The sequence below is a fragment of the Colius striatus genome, chromosome 20 (genome assembly GCF_028858725.1).
Source record: "Colius striatus isolate bColStr4 chromosome 20, bColStr4.1.hap1, whole genome shotgun sequence".
In the NCBI taxonomy this organism is placed as follows: domain Eukaryota; kingdom Metazoa; phylum Chordata; class Aves; order Coliiformes; family Coliidae; genus Colius; species Colius striatus.
The window spans coordinates 3684737-3700646 of NC_084778.1; the positions used below are offsets into that span (position 1 = coordinate 3684737).

A 15910-nucleotide genomic window follows, 5' to 3' on the forward strand; every position below is an offset into this window, starting at 1 on the left:
AGCTTCCTTATTTCAGTGCTTCAAGGTGTGTGTACGTTTAATATAGCCATAATAACAGGGAATGCAACATCTTACTGATTCATAGACTTTTGTGAATGTGTCGGTGCGGTTTCTACCAACTGGCAGTTGTTCAGATGAAAGTAATTTGATAAAACATTTAAGCCTGTAGTTGGTGTAATTTACATTAGTAATGATAGATAGTAACTATAGTTCAACCTACTGTATAGAAGTAGAATTGATTCAGTCTTGTGCTTTGGTTTATTTTGAGTCTTTCTTATATTCCTACAGCACCTTGTTGATTTCCAGTGGAATTGATCAAAGTACCAGTAGCTGTCTTCATGCAATGCAATATTCTCTTTTCATATAAGTGACAACTAGGAAAAAAAGGTGAAATTTATTTTATCTAATTTTAGCAGCCTGTAAGTTGGCTTGTAGGTAGGCTGCATGTTCAGCTGGCAGAGACACAGGCACAGTCAGAGGGTGTTGCATCCTATTTGCAGTGCCTCTTGGCCTCAACCAGGATCCAGCCACCTAATCTGAGCTGCCTAAGGTGAGAAAACCAGTCCCATGCACTGGGAACAATTGTATTTAACAGTATAGCCGTAGAGACCCAAAAAACTTGTAGTAATGAGTCTGCATTGGTGGAAGAATGTAAAATACATTAGTGCAACTTGACCATAATTTAGAAGAACAGCTGGTATATGATTTAATTTTCAGTGCACTTCAGCTGCTGACATTTTTTTAATCCTAAGACCAGTCTGTATTTTTAATACATTTAAAATAATGCAATAAGCACGTTGCATGCTGCTGCTTCTCCTAACTTCCATTTCCCCAATGTGTTGAGGTGCTTTTATTGCAAGGCAGGAGGCAGAACATCTCAGCCGCTGGCACTGTTGGGCTTCACCAGGCAGCACATGTCTAGGTAAAAAGAACACTAAGGGAATTGTAGTATCCGTAAGAAAATGGGAATGTTTTATTAAGCAAGATGATGTAGAGCTTTCTTATGGATGGAATTTCCATTAATTAATTTTCTTGTTCCATCTAAGCAGATGAAATGATGAGCATAGTGTCATGTGCACATTTGTGACTATTCTGTTCAATAGCTTTTAATACTTACTGTTTGCATTCTCATGCATTTCAAAGCAGCAATTATTTCCAAGAATAAAGGTAATTAAATTTGTCTCGATGCTTTAGGGATTAAAGAGGGAAAAGCTGTATTTTAAGGTGTATCACAATAGATGAGTTCTGCTCCAATGTGCCATTTGAAGTCCTGCGGTGCAGTAGCTGGTCCTGTACCACTTTCTGCATATACTGTCATTGAGCCTGGTAAGAGTTTTAGCAGAGATAAAAAGTGTTGCCTGTTGATGCCATTTGAGAGGCATGCTCAGAAATGAAGCCAAGAATGAGTCTGGTGGCTGGTTTGGCATCGGGGTAGGTGGGAAGGGGGAGAAGGTTGTAATCCATCTCAGCTGTGTGTTTGCAGGGCTTTTCTCCGGGCTCTGGCTCGCACACACACGCTCGCTTGCGGGGACATGTGACTTTTGGCCATATTAGCAGGTTTATCCAAGCCTAGCCCCTCTGACTAACAGATGTAGGGAAAAGGGCATTCTGGGATTGCAGCAGTTGCTTTTGAACAACAATGTCCTTTTTGTAAGAATCTGATGCTTCTTAAAAGATGGAACATGACATCATTACTGTCGATCCAAGAAACATTCCTTCAATAATACTGAGTGTGCTCTGGTTATCAGCTCCCTTCCCCCAGCTCCTCTCTCTCGCTCTTCTGACTGATGCTTTTTGTCTATTGTTTCATTGGGGGCTGTAAATGTGAAACAGTTGTCTTTTCAGTGTTACGTGCTTGTTAGAGCTGGAGTCAAGTGGAATATTGTTGGCTTGTTTGAAAGGAAGAAAGAAAAATAACAAAACCTGCACTTTTCTTCTAGTCTTCATAAATGTAGCGTGCTTCAGGTACGAGTTGAATTGGAGCTAATTATTTCCCTTCCCACACTGTATTAGTTACTGGGTTATGCAACGGAAGGTGGAGATCTCACAGCCCTGTTCCTGTGCATCTCGCTCAGCTCCATTGGCAGTTGAGTATGTCGTGTGCTGATGCCATCTGCTTCAAAGGCTCCTGTAAGGATCCTGTCTTGATGCAAAACGTGTGTGCACTACTGCTCTTGTGAGCACACAGGCAGGGTTGTGAACTGCTGCATATTTTTCCTGTGTGTGTATATATATATATCTATGTGCTTTTATACTTGGTGCACCACTGGGATTTGAATGTCTTTTTTTTCCCTTAGCCCCTGAGAGTGGGCTATCATGGAAACTTGGGTTGCACTATAAATCTTTTTGAATGCTGCCTGCTTGGTGGAAAGCTACAAAAATGCTGGATTTTGCTTATCTTCCCTGTGTTCTTTCTCCCACGCATGTCTTCATCAGAAAAACTGGAGATTTTTGCAGACTTTAGGTATCTCTTGGCTGTCTCTTGCACAATCATGCTCTCCTTGTGGTGATGCTAGTAGTTATTTGCGCTAACAAGGAGCAGGCAGTCTTTGGCACTTTCACATGCTGCAACTGTCTAGAGAAGAGTATCACTGAGCGTAAACATGCAGGAGTATGTCTTTTTCCATCCTTGTAGGAATTGCTTTACAGGGAGGGGAAAACAAATGTTTCACTGATGGTCTAGAGTCTTGGAGAAATGTGGAATTTATAGTGTCCAGAAAAAGAGGAAAGATGGACAGTGACAGGGCCTTCTGATACACTGGTTAAACTCAGGGGTTTTGTGTTTTGGGGTTTTTTTTCTTTCTGGTATGAAGATGTAAAACTTTATCTAAAAAAAATATGAAATACGAATATAAAAAGGACAAGCCTTGAGCAGACAGGGATTTTTAGAGAGCTGTGTGATTAGCTGCTTGCCAGTGACACAGAATTGTTTTTATTGGTGACAATTTACAGGGAATTGAGAGGAAGTCTAATATCCAAGCCCTTCCTTTAGGAAAATTGTGCATTTTACTTGTAATGGTTGTTTGCCATCAACTGTTCTAAAGATACAGTAAGATTTTAGCACAACTTGAAAGTATCATTTTATTCTGGATAGATTCCAAGATACACTATGAGTAGATGAAAATAGTGGATGGTGCAGATTTTGTACATTCCCAGTAGTGTCTGAAGCTGGTAGTTCATCTGAAGAAGGTGTTCACCAATGGACTATGTATGTTTGTGTCTGCTGAAGCAGAGTAGAAAGATGTGTTGTGTGGAACTGAAGATGTCATGTGCTGAATGCTGTTCCTTCAGTAAATGTCAGTGGTGGTTTATACATGTCATATTTATACTATGCATCTTGTCTTGGACAGACCATGGGATGGATGGACAGATAGATAGGTAGATATACACACAAGTGTGTGATCCACTTCAAAAAGTCTAAACAATACTTTAAGATGTGTTGGATGTAATTCTTCAGAGAGAGGGTGTCAAGGTAGTACAGGCACACTAGTGACAAAGTGTTTATCACTGTAGGTCAGGGATGTTCTGACTGCTCTGCAGGGGACTGAGCAGATGCTGGAGCAAGGAATGTGTCTCGTTTTGTGGTTTGATTTTAATTTGTGTTCTGTACAAATACTTGATGAGTGTCACAGTGGGGCTGTGACATTACCCAGCAGATAGGTTGTGTTGCTTGCTGTGGAAGGAGTGGAAGGTGCTCTGCTGTACCTTTGTTTCTGGATTTTTGAGAAGAGGATAATCAGAGAAGGATTGCAATCTTTTTCTTGCAGTAATCCATGCTGAAGAGGCTCCATTCATACAGATGAACCAAGGGTTGAAGCAGCACTTTAAACCCAGATAGTCGGTCGGCTAACTGCCCAGCAGGATGCCATCAACCAGCCGAGCGGGCAGCCTGAAGGACCCAGAAATTGCAGAGCTCTTCTTCAAAGAAGATCCAGAAAAGCTCTTCACAGATCTCCGAGAGATTGGCCATGGAAGCTTTGGAGCAGTTTATTTTGTAAGTAGCCCCATGACTTGTGAAGTTTTATCTGTCTCTCTTTTTCTTAAAAACATGGACATAGACTTTTTTGAAAGTATTGAGGAAAGGAAGTGCTGTGACTCTGTAGGGTATCTGAGGCAGAGGTGTTTTCTTGTGTGTCCGTACAGTCTCAATCCATCCACAGACTCACAGAATCTATGAAACTGAAAGAAAAACTGGAAACATGGTCCTTGCCCTGGTGCTTTCAGATGCATTGTTTTATTGCAAGCAGGGATTTATCTGCAAATTAAAACACGAACTTCTGCTCCATCAATTCTGATTGGCAATGTGATTATCTTGGTCCAGTCATCTCCTTCTCATCTCTTGAATTGAGTTCTCTCTCCTTTCATGCATACCCCCAGGCTCCCTTAAAGTCATTCTTTGCGTTTGACACCTGAGTGTTGGTGCTTTTGTTGTCATTTGTCCTGTCACATCGTTTCTTACTGCAGCAAGAGTCCTAATATTCATCTGCATAAAGTGTATTTGACATGAACGTTTTTTTCCCAGGCTGCTTGTATACTCAGCCAGAAGTGGGATGCCTCATGGTAACCTTGTTTGCAGGTTGCTGTATGTTAACCAAAGTGCATACTGTGAGAATGTCATTAAAAAACCATTTTCCTCAGAAAACCTTTTCACATTTTAATTATAGGAGGTGTGGCCAAACCTGCCAATTTTCCTTCAGAAAGCCATTTGTGTCAGTATTTTATGAGATGCCTATTCATTGTTAATAATTGCAGCAGACCATGTTGGGAACCTTCCAGCACAAATTTAATGCAGCACAGATGAACTAATTAGGAAAAGCTTCTTAATTTTGTTCCCTGCTTAAAACTGTGAGCCGCCACTGTCTGGGAACAGATCTGGGGGAGGAAGTGTTTTCTAACCAAAGTACTCACCTGTGGCCTTTCTTCATCTCATATACTCACTTTGGTTAAAGAGTGGATGCAAAAGGAGGGAAATGACATCTGTTTTCCTCCTATGTGGAAATACTATTGAAGAAATATTATTGAAGTGTTTCAGGGACACTATATCTTAGAGAGGTATGAACCGCACAGGTATGGAAAACCAGAGGTAACCTGTGAGCTGTATGCTAACAGCATTCCCAGAGATCAGCAGGAAGCTGCCATCATGGCTTGTAGACAGTCTCAACTTTGTAGTTGTGGTAAGAGCTGATTGCCCATTATCAGCTCCCTCTACAAAGAGATGGAAAGTAAGAAGTCATTAATTTGTAGGCCCTTCTTTTTTTTGCCCACCATTGTAGACTACCAATTCATTATAGATTGACATTTATTCACTAAAGAGTGATTATGTGCTGGTGTTTGGATTGTGCTTCTTTGACAGAAAGAACATCTAATTCGGCACTTGCAAAAAGACAAGTGTAAGCCATGCATCAAGCTACTCCAGCAGCCCAGGTGGGGGCTTAATTTTTGCCAAGTAAGAGAGTTTCAACAAGGAAGATACTCTGTTGCCGTTTCTGTGTTATGAAGTTTTAACCTACAGGTTTTATTATGGTATCTTTTTAAGACCTAGAATCTGAAACTGTTTAATGGAATGTGCTTGATACCTCCAACAGATGTCCCAAAATTGAGAAAGCGACATGAGAAATTTAGTGTGAGTTAAACAAGCATAAAGAACTGAAGTAGGGGAGTGTATGTGTTGGTCCTGTGTTCCTCAGTTGCTTAAACAACATTTTGATTCTGCTAATACAATTTATTAAACTTTCTCTTGGGTTATAGTTAATAAATGCTTAAAAGCATATTACCAAAACCTGTGACATACTCCACCTTTTCTTTGCTCATGCTTTGCTTGTGTCACTGCTCAAGTTACTCTGGTCACCAGATGTTGATTTTTTTGTATGGAGTTTTTGGAGGAAAGAAGGATATATGTGCATAACCGGATGCCATAGAAAGGTTTTGCTCATTTGCATCACTGGCCTTGTAACATCTCCATGGCTTTTGTCTAGGAACTGTCTTTTTTCAATTATTCAATATCTCAAGGAAACTAAAAAAGCAAATGAAACTCCATGATTTGAGCATTCAAAGGGTGTCAGCTATGATGGTTCTCTCAGCCGTGCTACAGTGACAGAGGACTGTAGGTGTTAGACAAATGCAATCAGGGGCTTGCTTGCTTGGAGTTTCTACTATACAGCACACCCTTCACTGGGCTGTTTTCGTTGTATACAGCTTGCACCACAAACATTGATGATAAATAGATATGGAAGTAATGAAGTAGAATCTTGAAGTCTTCTCTTGCTTTTTCTTAAATGCAATTTAGTCTTTCATTGTTAGTCTCACCTGCCTTTCTTTCTTTGGTCATTCTCAGAAGGGATGATGTATTTATCTGATGTGATGACTGGCAAAGAGTGTTCTCTATTGTCTTTCGTTGGTTCTGTTGCGTCCTGCAGTGATAGAAAGTTTCTCCTTTTTTCTTTCATAATTGACAGGAATTTTGCTAGTTCACCTCATGGTTTTAGTTCCTTAGAAACTGCAAGTCTGGCACCTCTGAATCATTTTCGTATTATCCTTACCCTACTCTACAGTGTAATAATAGCTTTCACTTGACACGGGAAACCCACTACATTGGAATGCTGCAGATGGAGCAGAAGAATAACCCACTCTCTTTTGTTAGAGCTCTGTTCCTTCTGCTCTCCTCTAGTGTTTTGCTTGCCTGTTTTATTGCAGTTTTTCACTGATTTGAATGTTCCAGTGATTGTCTGTAATTAGTCAAGATCTAGGAGTCAGAATTTTTTTCTTCCTCCTTTTGTCTCAAAAAACAAGTATAATTGTCCCTCTAACCTTAGAGGTAATAACAGCAAGGCAATAGGAAGGATCCTCTCAAACAGGAAGAAAACTAAAAATAGTATTGGTTCAGGCTTACCATAACTGGCACAAAGGCTGGCAGGTTGTTCTGTGCATCTCTTTCATGAATTAAAACATGACTGAAAAAAAAAGTAGAGTCCAGGTACTTCATTGCCCCGTGTTCTGATCAGCTGTGCTTGATAGTACAAATCTATTAAAAATCAGCATTTTCATCAGGAGATGCTGTGGCACACATTATTCTGATTTATATTGCCTGGATTCATATCCAAGTTGATTGTTCTTATCAGAGAGAGTCAGAGATCTCTTCTTCCACCACCTTTTCATGCCACTGACAGAGGAGCAACTGGGGTCTTGTCTGGAGACATCCTTCCTGAAAGGTGAAGCAATGCTGACTCTTCTGCCAGGGAGAATGAGCTTTGGTGCAAAATTAAACAAAACTCCTTGTCTAGTCTTATCTTGGATTGTTGCTGTCTGAAGCCAGGAAGTCTGCCTTTGGTGAAAAGCCATGTACATTTATTGTGTAAATTGTAGTGTTTTTGGGCTGAGAAAGTGAAAGTCTGAAGATGGGTTGCTTAGATTACTGCCATCTCTCTCTGGATTATCTGCCTGCCTTTAAGACCTAATAGTGAACTGGAGAAAGCCACTGATATCTGGAGCTGCTGTGTCCTGTGGATCCTGTGACAACTTTACTTTGCTTGGAATGGAGAAAGGGGGCTGAGCCTTGCTTCTGTTTTGCCTGGAATGGACCTGGCCTGGGAGAGATGTTGATTTTAGGGAAAATCTGTTCAACTTGAATGAATGCTGCTTTTATAAGCTATGATTTTTAGTTTACAAGTGATGGTACTCGAGTCTTGCAGAGGCTTGATGGATGCTGAGCATAGAAGATTACCATACCTTGACTCACAAACATGAGGGTGATTTTTAACTTCGGAAGGAAATTTCACACCTGTTGGGAGATACTTTAGTTTATCTGTCTGCAAAAGTTAACTAATGGATAAAGATTTTTTAATGAGTGTGTTTGATTTACATCTTATGGGATATCATGATCTGAAGAAACTGATGCATCATGTTTTCATGTTACAGGCACGTGATGTGCGCACCAATGAAGTGGTGGCCATCAAGAAAATGTCATATAGTGGGAAACAGTCCAATGAGGTATGTAGAGCATGTTGGGTATTAAATCTTGATCTTTGCAAATACTTATTATATGGAGTGATTTTAATTAGCTTGAGGGTATTGTGTAAACAAAACATATCAGTTTACTGTTCACAGTGTATTTCTGCTCCTGGGAAAGATGGGTAGGACTTCTCCCAGACACAGAGGACTCTTATGGGACCACATAAACATGTAGAAAAAAAAAAAAGAAAATTCAAAGTGGTTGATTTGTATATTAGTATGTCTTGTTGAACTTAAATGTTTCATTTTAAATACCTTTCAAAATAACTGTTGTTTACTGCACAAAGGAGTAATAGCAACGGATGCAGTAGTAAAAGATTAAGGGACTTCTGCTTGTACATAGTAAGGCAGAATGCATCCTTCCCTGGAATGACTGTGCTGATGAAAGGCTAAACCAAAAGCAAAACAGCAGTGAATGAATGAGTATGAAAATCTCAACAGAAGCATAATTGATGGAAGAACTGCCAGAGCTACGGATTCAGGCAACCCTTGCAGAGAGGTCTGTAAAAGCAGGCCTCAGATTAAAACGTTGTATTCTCATGGCCACACGAAATGTGGGACTTTTTTCCCTAGGACACTTCACAGAGATAATAGATTTTATACCTGAAATGTTTAAGTGCTAATACAGATTCTTGAAAAGCCCAGCATGACATGAACAACTGACTAGATATTATTTCTGTAAATGACATCTATCAAATCATGGCATGACTTTTTTCAACAGAGGTATTTATTGTAAGCATGTTGTTAAGGCATGTTGTTAAGGCATTTATGGTTCCCTTGCTCCATTCTCAATACTTCAGTCCTAGAAGCAGTCTTGCTCTGATGAGCTTGACTAATAACTCTTTGCTTTCTCTGCCTGCCTTTTGTGTATTGATCATCTGTGCTACAAGGAGCTGAACTTCCTTTCTCTGTGTATGTATCTGTGTAGGTGGTAGAGGTGGCAGTGTCTCTGTAGCAGTCCTAAATTCTAGTTTCATAGTTAAATTTGCAAAGCATGTTTCTATTTTGTCGCTGTGGTGACTTGTTTAAGTGTGTACCGATGAAAGAATAATTTGTACTTACTACTTGTCCTACTGTTTTAATTACTGTGAGCTATAAATACTCTATTCACATGAATGAAACAAACTGTGCATGCTTCAGAAATAGCTTTTATTTGTCTTCAATGCATGTGTTTCTTTATTTTGAAGAAAGTAATAAGACAGGGATTAAAACACTTTCCATTTTGCCTATTTGTTTTGCACAAAACTTTGCTAGAGTTATGATCTAGTCTATGTGAAGAGAATTGATTAAGAGCATTCTGGTATAGTTTACTTTGATTTCATAATGAGATTTCATCATTGATGGGAACAACTATTCTCTAAAATAAGGACATGCTTTATACTAAAAATAAGTACTTTTGAAGAGTGTAGAACTATACTCTTAATGTGATCTCAGAGCTTTTTTTACACTGGAAATGATGAATACATCTTGACTAGTACATCACCTCTCTCTTCCCAGTGTAGAAGTTTAGCATGGTGCTTGCTTGGTTTGGCTTTTATTGCTTGGTACCTCAAAGCCTTTGAGGCTAAAGGTAAAAGGCAACTAAGTTTCTTGTACTGAAAGGAGGATGTGAGTGAGAGAGTTTGTAAGTGTAGCTGCACTAATGGCACTCTTGTAAAATTTCTGGTGTTGAGAAATACTTATCAATCAGCTGCCTGAACTGAGGCCACCATGTTCCTTGTTTTCTTTTGTTTCTCTAACTGTAAAATTTGTAATGAGGAAAATTTGGGGTTTGCATGTGTTTTCCAAAGCCTTTGGGTGTACAGGACCTCTGTCCATCCATGAATCCTAGCCACATACATATTCCTAAGGAAGTATGTACTAAGAGACTAAAAGGACCTGGAATACAGCTTGTGTTGGGTGAGGTTTCTCTACCTCTCCTTAATTTCAGAACTGATACCCTTTCCCAAAACATTTTCAGTGTCAACATTCTTGTGTTGGTGTCTGCATACCTCAGTGGTTTTAGCTACTGTATTTGGTTTTGAAAATCTTTTCTACTAGTTGAAGTTTTGCAGTTGCACTTAGAAGTGTTTGCCTTTCTTGCCTGAGGAGGTGTGGATGTGCAAATGGGTGGACATGGTGACATCCTTTAAGGGGAGTAATGGCGATGTCTAGACACTTATTGGAACGTGACATTCTGGTCTCTGCTGTGCAACTTTAAAGTACAGAAGAGTTCTTATTATAAATCTGTATTTTGTTTTATCTAGTTATTCTTTTACTCGTGCAAAACCATTGCCTTATCTGATAGGTAGATAATTTTAAATTGGTCCTTCTAAACTAAACTAGTATTAGAGGAACATTATCAAGAATGCAGTCAGGTATTTGACAACTGATAAATGGTACTTCGTACAATGTAATATAGTTACTAGTAGGGGTAGGTCTTCACATCTACCAAACTTGAGTGAGAGATAGATGATGCTACTGAAGAACACATCGTTCCTGTCTCTTTCAGGTTGGGATATGTATTTGATTTGACAGCAGAAATGGTATCTCTTAAAGAAAGATCATTTCTATTATGAGGACTTGCTCAAATACCAAATATTTACCAGTATATCGAATGCATACAATACAAAGTGTTACACTGAGAGATCCTTACATACAGCCTAATTGATCAACAACTTCTTTTGCAGGAGTTGAGCAGTGAAGATCATGGCGTTGATATGGATTTGTTTTTATTTCGAACCTTAAGATGATTTTGCCTCTTAATGAAATACCATACTAACTTAACAACAACAACAAAGAAGTAACAGTTTTATAAAGCCTTTCTGTTCCTTTTATTTTTTACAGAAATGGCAGGATATTATTAAGGAAGTCAAGTTCCTCCAAAGAATAAAACACCCTAACAGTATAGAATACAAAGGCTGCTATTTGCGGGAGCATACAGCATGGGTAAGCATCTGCTGCACTCTGCGCTTCTCTTGCCTTGGTTAAGGGACCTTTACAATATCTCCAGCTGGCTTTCAAGGGGCACCTGAACACTTGCTTTGCACAGACTTAGGTGAGAATAGGCAAGGACCTTACAGGTGCTCAGCAAAACAGAATGTAGTTTTTCAAAACAAGATTGTTCTAGTGTATTTTGCTTGATGGACTGAGTATTTGAAATAAGTAATAAGGGGAGGAGCAACAAATTTATCACTTTCCTTCCTGCAAGGAAAGGTGAGTGTTTTACTTGTACTGCCTGGGAGGCAAGTGTGATAACTTTATGAGTTTATTAGGTGCTTTTATAGATACGTTATTAGATACTTTAACAATGCATTTGTGTGCCATTGCGAGTTAACAGTACTTTACAGCATAACTGAATATGTTCCAGAAGTAAATGTATGGTTGTACTTTAATGGAATAGGTTAGAATTATCCTACTGATAGTTATAATTAAAGTATATTTTGAGGTGTTAGCATTTCGGTTAACTAATTCTTCTGTTGCATGTTGTTTATTTCTGTTGTCATTTTTCTGTGTGGTGTGTTCAAGTGACAAAACCAACTAGCTGGTTTTATCTTGGTCATCTCCTAATTAATTTTATACATTTGATTAAAAAAACCCAAGAAACCTCAAATAAACAAAGAACCTCTCAAATTAAATTTTGGCTATTTGCATTTGTGTGCATAAAAATGTGTGTGTAGGAATAAATGCCATTGGCTATGCAAAGGAAGTGTTTTGTCAAATGAGGAGTGTGGTGTACACCTCATCGACAAAGCTTTTGTAGTACAATATACTAGAGAAACCATATTGTTGAACTAATAATTTCAATTGTAAGTAGTGCTCATGTATTAGCTTCAATAAATCTGTAGGGCAAAGTTTTAGTTTCTTTTTTTGAAGTCTGACTGGGACAAAATCTTAAGTAAATCCCTAAATAGCCCTTTAATACTCTGATAAGCTTGTTAAGTGCAAGTTAACATTCCTGTTAAGTACATGCCTATAAAACAAGATGTGTAACACAATACATAACTGGTTATGAATATGTTTTTGCCTTCCTTACAAGTTTTTTTGCTTAGTATCTTACACGGGAAGGATATGTTAATTCCTGGTAGAGCTGTCCTTGTGGGGAAGGGTCAGTGCAAGGATTCTAGGATGAGGCTTATGTTACAAGTGATAGTTTGTTATGGCATTCTTCATTGTATGCACCAGTGATTGTTTCTAGATTTGTCCATAGAAATCTAGAAGATATGCACTTGTTAATAGAGGGTTTTTAACAACTATTTTGATTTCTTCCCATACAGCTTGTTATGGAATATTGTTTAGGATCAGCGTCAGACTTACTAGAAGGTATGTCCTGTACATTTATTTGATTGAAAGTCAGAAATATAATACAGAGGTATAGAAGTACAGTAGAAGATTACAGCATCACAGAATTTGTCCTTGAGTATATAGTTTTGTCTGAGTGCAGAGTATATTATGAGCAGGTGCAGTTTTTCAAACGTTTACATGGCTGTAATGGTTTTTCTGTAGAACATCAGCTTTCCTGGGTGCCTAGTGTCTCCTTGGCTCATATTATTTTCAAGCTGTCAGTCAGATATTTATTTTCTTCTGAATTTTAGGTTCTCCTGTCATAGCAGTTGAAGATTTATTTCTGAAAACCTTTGGTGTTGATCCTAATGGTTACTAACAACTATAGGCCTGTTGACTAAACAGCACTGCAGCAGTATTAGGATTTTGCTTGATGAGGTCTTTTGTTAAATGGTCATTTTTCTGTCAGTGAACTTTCTTTGAGAGATATGTGTGGCTAGTAAGTTGTTCATCTCGTTTCCTTGCCAGAAGCATTTTAGGACAAAAGAGTGAGCTCCTGGAGAGTTAACTGTATTGCTGCAGTTTATTCATGTGTGACTTGTCATAAAGTTCTAGGGTTTGGGATTTAGCTTCATTAATGGAAAATTGAATGTTGAGTCTCAAATAGGCATTTGGGAGAATGGTCACAGAACTGACAGAAGTGGAGTTTATGGTTGCAAAGTAGTCTCCTTTTGATAGTAAATAGCTGCTGTTTTACAGTTAGAAGATTACATCTGATTATACAGTGTGTGCTGTGAACTATTTTTGCATTTGCTTCTCATACTGAACCTAATAAAAATGAGCTTTTAATATTTTCTCTCTGTTTACATTGTTAACAGTACTCGCTTGCATGCTGCAATCTGCATTGTTTTCTTTAATATTGAATTTCAAATAAATTCTTTCCTTAAGTTCATAAAAAGCCATTGCAAGAAGTGGAAATAGCAGCAATTACCCATGGTGCTCTCCAGGGATTAGCATACTTGCATTCTCACAATATGATCCATAGGTAAGTGGTTATACTTTCACCGTCTCACACACTTACAGGTGATTTATTTTGTTGATTGTATCCCCTTATTCCCAAATTCAGTAAGAGATTTTCTTTTCACTGTGCCCTTGTGCTCCCAAACTAGTGATTTATGGAAGTCAAATACAATCAAGCTATGTATCTCCATATGCGCTATCTCTTACAGCTGGTGTTCATAATTCCTGCAGAATTGCTTTTCAGTACTTGATATAATGCTGATTGTTGCCTGAAGCACTGAATGGCAAGGCAGGCTGAGTTCACCTAAATAGCTCGTGGCAACTGCAAGGCAGTTGCAAGGTGTGGGGGGAGCACAATTGCAGGGGTAGGGGGAGCACTAATACGGGTAAAAAATAGCTTTACATGAACACACATGTTGAGAAGCACACAGTAAGTATGGGGTGCAAATGTTCTTTGTGTTTAAAATACCTGCTGCATTTCAGTAGGATGAAGGATTTAAGTAGTTACATTATTAGGACTTTTCTGGAAAAAAACCCTTTATAAAGGACATAGCTGGTTCAGAAGGCTTAGCTGAACTGTATATGAGCATATCCAGGTGTGCCATTTTAAGTACATTTTTAAGACACTAGATTTCAAGGTCAGGGGCTATGATATTCAATTAACCCAAAGGTTAAAGATTTTGTACTTGGAGATCTTGGAATGTGGGTGTTATGCAGCTTGAACATACAAATACTGGTGTGTTTTGTAGTCTGGCCTATAGAAGCTTTTCTTTTCTGGATAAGAATAATACTGACACCTATATTCTATAACCAGAGATATCAAGGCAGGAAACATCCTGCTGACGGAGCCAGGACAGGTGAAACTTGCTGACTTTGGGTCTGCTTCCATAGCATCTCCTGCCAACTCATTTGTGGGGACGCCATATTGGTAAGCCAAGAGTTTTATGCATTTCTGGCTTTGTGAAATAAAAGAATCATTTATTGGGTATTTAATATACTTGGACTTTAGTTGGAGCTAGCTTTGTAACCTTATGGTTGTGGTGTGGTGATAAAGTGAAAAAAATAAGTAGTAAGTAGGCTCTGACTTCAGGAAATTGTGAATCCTTGTGTTTGTAGTTTACAAAAAGTAATAAAAATATTTTGCTGTTGTACTTCTGACTCTTAAGTGATAGAAGTGGGATTGAATCATCTGTAATATCTATTTTAATCACTCCCCCCAGTGGTTTTAACATTTCATGTGTTCTCACTGCATCTGGTTGTTGAAATAACTGAAGTGTTTTTTCTTTCATAGGAAAGGCCAGGTTCATTGAACAAAACCCTTTGCAGATCCCTTGTATGCTTTTGATCTCTTGCACCTAATCTGTGGTGTTTACACAACTGCATGCTATAATTGTTTCACCAGAGTTGGCCAGCCAGCTAAAGTATTGGAAGTGTGGGAGGGTGAGAAGGTGGTGATACTCAGAGATGGAGAGCTGGGCAAAGCACAGGAAAACATGGCACAGTGTCTCAAAAGGCTTGTTACTAGTGTGGATACCTGATCTTTGTTCCCAGTATCCCATGTTCATGCCTGATAGCTTGGGGATCATTTGCTTACAGTAGCTGAAATCAATGACATAGTCTGTTTCATTGAAATACTGATGATGGTGATGATGATGTGTTCCACTGCCCAGAATTTTATGAGCACCAATTTCATATTTTAGGATGGCCCCAGAAGTGATTTTAGCCATGGATGAAGGGCAATATGATGGCAAAGTAGATGTTTGGTCTCTTGGAATTACCTGTATTGAGTTAGGTAAGTAATTTTCTTTGCAAAATGATAAAATGTAGTTATTTAATGCTTAGAACTTACTCAGCTGAATCACAGTGCAGAAGATCTGGGCTACCTTCCTTGTCCTGGTTTCTCTGGGACTTGAGTTTTAGAGAAAAGAGCTAAAAGTACTCTTACTGAGTCTCCAGTTTTGTGTTTGTTGAACTGCTGTTTTCATTGTTCAAAGAAAAAGAGTTAGTAGACAACAGCCAAGCTATATCACTACAAGTGTTCCCATTCTGTGGGAGAGGCAGTTAACTTTTGCACTAAAAAAACCGATCTAGTTGTTGAGCAGCTTTAGAAAAGAGACATTAAAAGTTCCAGTGTGGAAATACATGTAATGATATACATTGATATTTTTTGCTTGAAAATTTAAGCTTCATTAACAAGTCCTACAATAATGAAGGTTTGGGCAAGCGGACAACTTCAAAGCCACGTTCAGTGTACGTGGTCACTCATGAACAGATTGGCTGGAAGTTTTTGTTGTTCAAGAAAAAGATGCAGAATAATCTAGTTTTGCAGTGGCAACCTATAAATAAACCCAAAAGAAGCGATGGTATTGCCATTAGAGCAGACTCCTGACATCAGAACTTAAATTTAAAAGAACTGTGTTAGTATGGCATTCTCTTTAAATTTAACATGTAGTATTTTCTTGGAACAAAAATACACTCACTGAAGCACAGCACTACTGAGATTTCAGTTGGGATCTCAGCTCTCTAGATGCAATTAGCTCTAAGTTTTTCCCAGGGTGGTGAGGTTTAGTGCTGGTTGTGGCACCTTAGGCTGTCCTACCATCCTTGTCAGGTCTCATTG

The 15910-nt window shown here is 38.7% G+C and overlaps 1 protein-coding gene across 1 annotated transcript in view; it reads left to right on the plus strand.

The window, feature by feature from the left end:
* Positions 1–15910, plus strand: part of TAOK1 (TAO kinase 1) — a 70789-nt gene that overhangs the window by 25114 nt on the left and 29765 nt on the right. The window contains exons 2-8 of the mRNA XM_062012504.1: positions 3768–3994; positions 7915–7986; positions 10834–10935; positions 12264–12309; positions 13219–13315; positions 14105–14218; positions 14991–15082. Of these exons, the coding sequence (XP_061868488.1) occupies positions 3863–3994; positions 7915–7986; positions 10834–10935; positions 12264–12309; positions 13219–13315; positions 14105–14218; positions 14991–15082 (655 nt within the window). The 5' untranslated portion in view covers positions 3768–3862. The remainder of the gene's footprint in view (positions 1–3767; positions 3995–7914; positions 7987–10833; positions 10936–12263; positions 12310–13218; positions 13316–14104; positions 14219–14990; positions 15083–15910) is intronic.